The sequence below is a fragment of the Ceratina calcarata genome, unplaced genomic scaffold (genome assembly GCF_001652005.2).
Source record: "Ceratina calcarata isolate Rehan_Ccalc_2016 unplaced genomic scaffold, ASM165200v1 scaffold115.2, whole genome shotgun sequence".
NCBI classification, from domain to species: Eukaryota; Metazoa; Arthropoda; class Insecta; order Hymenoptera; family Apidae; genus Ceratina; species Ceratina calcarata.
Window position 1 is genome coordinate 1,256,882 of NW_017132446.1, and position 6,782 is coordinate 1,263,663.

A 6,782-nucleotide genomic window follows, 5' to 3' on the forward strand; every position below is an offset into this window, starting at 1 on the left:
TTCGTCAATAACTCGTTAAATATTGATGCTAGCGAAATATTTTTACATGGAAATTGTAGATCTCGTCGTCCTCTACAAGAAAGATCTGATGCAATTTTCCCGTAGGTCCAACGGTTTAGGAGTTATTGAGGAAAAACGAAATTTTTTTCCAAAAGTTCGCCGTTTCGACACTGGGATGGTCGGATTTTGTCGACATCAATAAAATGCCAAATAATCATATGTAACTCGTTAAATACTCTAGTTAGATGAAAAATTCATAGAATCTTTCTTGTTGAGGACGTCAGGGCTTATAATTTCTGTATAAAAAGCTTTCCGCTAGCGTCAATAATTAATTGAATATTTCCTTCTATACTTTTTAGCACGTAGCTATTTATTATTAGCCAATACATTCTTAACAAACATTTTTAAAGAAGACAACATTTTTTTTGACAACTTATCTCAAAGCACTCAAGTACGTCATGCGTCTATAGTTACTCTTATAATTATCTGGCATACCAAAACTATCACGTCAGGAGGAAGACGACGTATCTTAAAATTAGTGCGACATTCTCGAGCACTCGAAGAACGTCATTTTATTACATTGTCTATACATGAGAAACATTTGAAGTGCATCTATTATAACATCAATTATGTCCAGCAAACACAATGCTGCAGTCTCGAGATTTATTATCGATAAAAATCGTTGTAATATTAACTGCACTTGTGACTCGTCGTGTGTACCTCTATGCATAAATTCTGTACTGAAACTTAAAACACACAGTGGCTGTACGGATCCTTATCGCATAACGAAGTGGACGAGCGCGCGGCGAAAATTAAACGAAAAACCGTGTCTCCTGGCGGAGGTGCACGTTTTGCGAGCACTTGCATACACGTAGTTGCGACGGATTTATACGCGTCAGCATCATCGCGCGCCGCAATGCGGCTCCCGCAAAGCGCCGCGGATGGAATTCCCTCTTCTTTCGCGGGTCTCGCGAACCGCAGCCACCTTGGCGCGAGCGTTAACAATTACACGAGGACGCAAGAAACTTGGCAGTGATCCTCGTTCGAGGATCGTCGGATAAAAAATTTACTCCTTTGACGAGATAACGGATGAACAAGCTTCTTGGACGGAGGCTTCAGATTTTAGAAGATATTTCTATGCTCCGAGAAGTAGAGGAACTATTATGCCAGAAATAGAGAGCATCTCTTACTTCGGTTGTTTAAACACTGAACTCATTTCTCAATCGCCTGAATACTTCGCGGATTATAAAAATATAGGAAAATAAAAACCGATACCATGTTCGATAAGGATAAATTTACGTGGAAAATGAAGTACACTTTATTAATTTACTGAATTCATACCCACTCCTCAAATACATCAGAAATTGTAAATACGCAGGGAAATGAAAATCAATATATTTGATAACGATAAATAAATATGAAAAATGAAGCACACTTCCCTAAATTTGTTAAATTAATTTCTCTATACGCACTCTTCAAATATTCCGCAGATCGTAAAATTACAGAAAAATGGAAACCAATATCATGTTTGATAAAGATAAATTGATGTAAAAAATGAGGCAGACAACGGAATAGTAGAAACCACCAAAAGATGCATGTAACCGGGTAACTAGGTGCATTGAACGTGCACGATTAGGGAGGCTTTGGAAGCGTCAAGTAGGATTTCGATTCTTCTCGAGAGGGTTGATCGACACGGTAATTCCAGGGCTCCGTTTTTCGCCCGGGGATTTAAGGATTTTCCACTTATATGGCCCGGTGAAAGTTTCCACGCCAATGACGCACAGAGTGGTTTGGTAAGCTAAAAAGTTTTCGAGCATTCATCACGTTCCGGTCTGGTATCGCTAGTTCCATTAGGAGGCGCGATTAAAAAGCGTTCCTATGCCGAGGAAGCCGAAACAATTTGTTCTAAGTGACAGATGATGAATCACTCGTAACAAACATAATTCTCAGAGGACCGAGAACTTCAGACACTAATAATAATCAATTATGCTTGTTGCTTCGTAGTTTTGATTTATAAAAAAAATGTGAGATAATATAAATAAATATAAAGAAATAAAGAAAGAAGTTAATAAAGGAATATAAAGGATGCATGTATTGAAAAATATATAATGTCGAAAGTTGATTAAAAGAAAAAGAAATTTCTAATTAAATTACATTTCTTCCATTGATATATTTTTCAAATTTATTTATTATTTTAATATTCCGGAGTAATTCGGAGTATTTAATTAAAAATACAGCGAGGGTACTGTGCGAACCGGATTCCTGAAATAAATTTTTTCTTATTGCTCGTGGAATCACGTAAGTTACAAGCGTTTTCGAGCTCGCGCGAACTTTTTCAGGGCTGGACGCACCTGCACCTAGCCGCGTATCGAATGTTGGTCGCGATTTGCGGTGGAAAATCCCGTGGAACCGGTCACGCGTAAAATATCAACGAGCTTCTTTCCGACAAGATAGGACCAAAAGTCAGCCGCAGCAGCACGAGGTCTGCGGTCCGCGATCGATCCTCCTTTTGCCGTTGCAGGTATCGTGTGTGTGTGCTCGCGTTTTACACTCGCGCCTAGCATTCCTCCGGGAACGGTCTCGTTTACCATTGGAACATGGCGAAATTTTATTACCGCTTGTATTTCAGTGAGGAATTAACCGTTCGCAATTAATATAAGCGTGAGCTATGCGTACGCATGCTTTGGAAATTACAGACAGGCGAGTAAACAGTTGGCTTTGTCGTTTGAAAACGCGAACAATGCGTAGCAAACGAAAATATATGAAATATCAAAAACTCTGTAGATATTAAAATACTTGGGGAGATTTATAATCGAAAAATAATGAGACTGTCGTGTCTTTTGTATAAAATGAAAGAGACAAACATTTTGAAATTGGATGAAATAAACTTAATTTATTAAATGAAACGGCGAGGGGAACTTATTGCGAGTCTCGCGTCCTCGGCCTCGAGAGAACGATAATGCGCAGGAATGCCGTGATGATAATACCTACACAGGCTCCGATTATCGTATCCTGGAGGCTCCTCAGGGTCGCCTGAGTTACGTCGTAACGACGTGAGGGCCAAGCAACCAGCGAACCGGTTGTGGCCCTGGCCCTGCACTTATTCGGCTCCTAACCCGATCTTCCAGCAAAAAAAAAAGAACGTACGAGGAACCCGTAAAACTGAACCACACACCTGGCCAAGGATCAAGAGGCCAACACGAGTTTTGTAATTTGCGAAATAGCTGAATCCTGTAATCTGTTGCTTCGAGGCAGACAAAAATAAAGAAACACCGACTTTGGAAAATCATGAATTTTAGTTCAGAAAAAAGCAGGAATTAAAATTCTTAGATCAAATGAAATCTGATGATTTTTATTAATCGAGGCTTGCAAATATCTATCAGAAAAATATTGCCAAGTTAAGTTTATTCTGAAATCACAGAATATTTTATACAAATGGTTCAATCGGCGACGCATGGTTTCACGCATCGGGAAACTAGAAGTTCTGGTCACATGGTATCGCGCGAATTCCGTTTTCACTGCGAAAACGCGTTCATTGTGAACGCACAATGGGTGAGAGAGACTCGGAACGTTCTACTTTCGTGGAAACGAAGCCGGCGGCGAGTGTCGCGAGTACAAATTCGACGATAAATCCATCAGGGCCAAGTGCTGGCATACGTAGTGACCGATATCTCGCCGGGCCATTTGCCAGCACAGCCTCAGGAGGGATCAACTCTTTTTTTCTTTCTACCGCTTCTTCGCATTATGCGGAGGACTGCATTTCTCTGTCTTCTTCCCAGCGACGAATAAACACGTCCGATGATTTATTCGCGCAGAACTATTTTCGTCAAGTTGATTCGCCTCAGGGTCAAGGGTTCCCTCCAGGCGTACTCTGCTTGATGAATAGGAGATGCAGCAGGGAGATTCAATGCTCCTTTGATCTTTTGATACATTTGGTTATCGCTTTGAGCAGATAAAAATTGCTTCTGTGTGGAATTATAATAAAATGTAAAAGACTCGATCTTGAAACAATCTAGTATTAAAATCGTATATATACATATGAACAGTGTAGTAGCCGGAGGAAGCACTTAATAAAATGAAAATATCGCGTGTCGACCACTGGGTACACCCACTGTGTCGGTATGCAAAATTCCCAAATGGGAGAGGGCGTGAGCACGAGTTATAGAACATTCAGACTTCGAATTACTATTCACCCTGTTACTCAGTATTATTCCTGCTTCTGTCAACGCGCCATAAAATGTTCCGAACCGAGTCGTGCAGATTATTTCCCGGCCGAAGTGTTAACGAAAACAACGAGTCGAGGTATTGCAACCGTGGATAAATATTCAACGAGCATGGAGATGGAAATTTCGTTTCCAGTGATGCCCACGACTCCACCGAGGATGGGTCCCACGAAAATCAACACGATCGTTTCCAACATTCCCCTTTCCGACGCGAGAGTGATCAATTTAATTCTACTGGTCCTAGGCGCGAGTTTAAATTTTTTGATCCTGATAGTAATCGTTTCGAGATCCTGTTCGAGAACACCTATGAACATGTTCATTATCAGCCTGGCTTTCTCGAACATGGTGATTCTGATCGAGCCTTTGGAAGAGACGATCCGCTGGTTCTTCGGTGTCGATATGAAACTGAACATGGATTACGTTTGCATGATCAGTTTCGATGTCTCAGTGGTGACGATTGCTCTCATCAAATTCATGCAGTACATAAGGATGTTCCAGGAGCAGGTACCCTGCGCGCAGGCACTACTGAAGAATTTCACCGCTATGAAAGGTATCGTGCTCGTTTGGTCTGCCACCATCATATCGCTGGCTATCGGGCTACACATATACGATTTCTTCGAAGGAGACATGGCCGACATTTACGTGTGGAACACGATCATGTTCATCGCCATGCCAGTCATCATATCTCTCGCGCTGGATGCCTTAATCATTTATGAATTGTTCATATTGAAGTCCATCGAGGGAGAATGGAGGTGGAAAGAAGTGAGGCATTACATTATGCTCAGTGAGTAAATTGGTTTAGGCTCCTCAGATGAATATACATCATAATTTTTGTATATGAACAATTGATTAGATACAGAAATCAACTTGCATATAGCCAGTGTGTTTTATTGAAAATAAATAAAGACGTATGAATTTTAGCTGGACTAGTCAACGCACGTGCATTATTTCAATGTAATATTTTCAGTAATCATTGCAATCGCTTTCCTCGCGGTTCGAACGCCATATCGACTAGCTAGAGCGATCAATTTCATAGAACCGAAGGCATCCTGCTGTACAGCGAAGAAGCGAGAGCTGCTCTATTTCATAGCCAAGACGTACCCAACTGTTTTCTCTCTCATTTATATCGCGTTATCGAACGAGTTTCAGGAAGTTATTCAGGTTCGATCCGAAGCGCCGATGTAACAAAGAGAAGAATAATAATTATGATTGCTTTCTTGATTTCAGATTCTCAAGAGCAAATGCAAGAGGTCTGAAGAACTCACTGTGGTAATTGTTTAACATGCTCATTACGTGTGCTGATATTTTATTAAATTCTTATGTTTCAAATAAATTATTCACAGTGAAACGTCTGTATTATTTAGAAATTCTCAGTTGGCCTCGTGGCATAACAAAAATTTTATTTATGGTACATACTGTATGAATTACGCAAAAGTTCGAAGTGCTGCTCTCAAGGATGAAAGACAGACTTTGTATCAAGAGCAAGTGCATACCAAGCGTGCTGTTATTCGTAAACATGCATCGAAATCGATTTATTGCTGATCGAAACTCGTTTCAGAATCCATGATTCAGCGTCGCAAAATAAATATTAAGACAATATTAAACTGCATTTCTCTACGACGATTCGTTTAATCGTGCGATCAAATTGCTGATAAAACGATCGTATCGAACATCTGCCTATTGCGTTACGAAATTCACGATAGAGAGAAGGGAAGCTGCATGTCGCAAAGTCGTGAATTCACTGCGCTCTCTGTATGCAAATTCGCTTTTCTTCGGGCACGTCTGTCGCGAGTGCATAAGTTCTCGAAGCCGGTACGTGCGGGCAAACTACGCGTGTTTATTCGGTCGCGCTTTGTATCTGCCAGACTCTCTCCCGTCATCCGGAAAAAATATCCGCGCCCGATTCGAACACACGTAAGTACATACGACCGTCCCGGTTCGATTGTTCGACACGTTTGCTATATAGCCTCACGTAGGAACTTACACGTTTACTCCGGAAAGTCTACGTTGTTCCGCTTCATTTTTTCTTTACTACGGAGGCGTGACCCGTCGGATTAGATACGGAATGAGTCACTAAAAGCTACAGCTTGAAAGCAGGGAGAGAGTAGACTGAGCTCTCCAAGTTTGATACGTGTTTTTTTATCTTTATCTTATAATGAGTTCGTCATTTTCTTTTTACCTGACTAAAATTCAGATCTGGTATAAGCGTTTGATAAAATTTCATAACCGTTGAGTCCATTTGACAAGAACATTGGATCGCATAATCATTTTACACGTTCGATAAAGCTTTAGGACTTCGTAAAGCACGTTACATCTGCAGCAGCGCGGCATGGAAAAAAGCTTTACAGGCACCCATCCTTAAGGATGTATTGGCTATACATTCAATCCCAAAAGTTTATGCACTTTAGAAATGCATTTTTAAAAAAGAAATCAGACGTCGGAAGAACATTGCTAATAATAAACAACAAAAAAAATTTTTCGATTTTTCCGAGATTTTTCCAAGGGGTACCCCTTCAGATTTCGCGAAATTTTCGTTTTTTGCCAATAACTCCCAAACCG

At 40.6% G+C, this 6,782-nt stretch overlaps 2 protein-coding genes across 2 annotated transcripts in view; one reads left to right on the forward strand and one right to left on the reverse strand.

The window, feature by feature from the left end:
• The window catches only part of ec (ubiquitin specific peptidase echinus), a 63,519-nt gene that overhangs the window by 49,645 nt on the left and 7,092 nt on the right, over positions 1-6,782 (reverse strand). The window lies entirely within an intron of this gene.
• On the forward strand, positions 4,233-5,521 carry LOC108623590 (uncharacterized). Its single transcript, XM_018022185.2, has 3 exons — positions 4,233-5,007; positions 5,191-5,384; positions 5,451-5,521. The coding sequence occupies exons 1-3, from the start codon at positions 4,335-4,337 to the stop codon at positions 5,502-5,504; spliced, it is 921 nt and encodes a 306-aa protein (XP_017877674.1). The 5' UTR covers positions 4,233-4,334; the 3' UTR covers positions 5,505-5,521.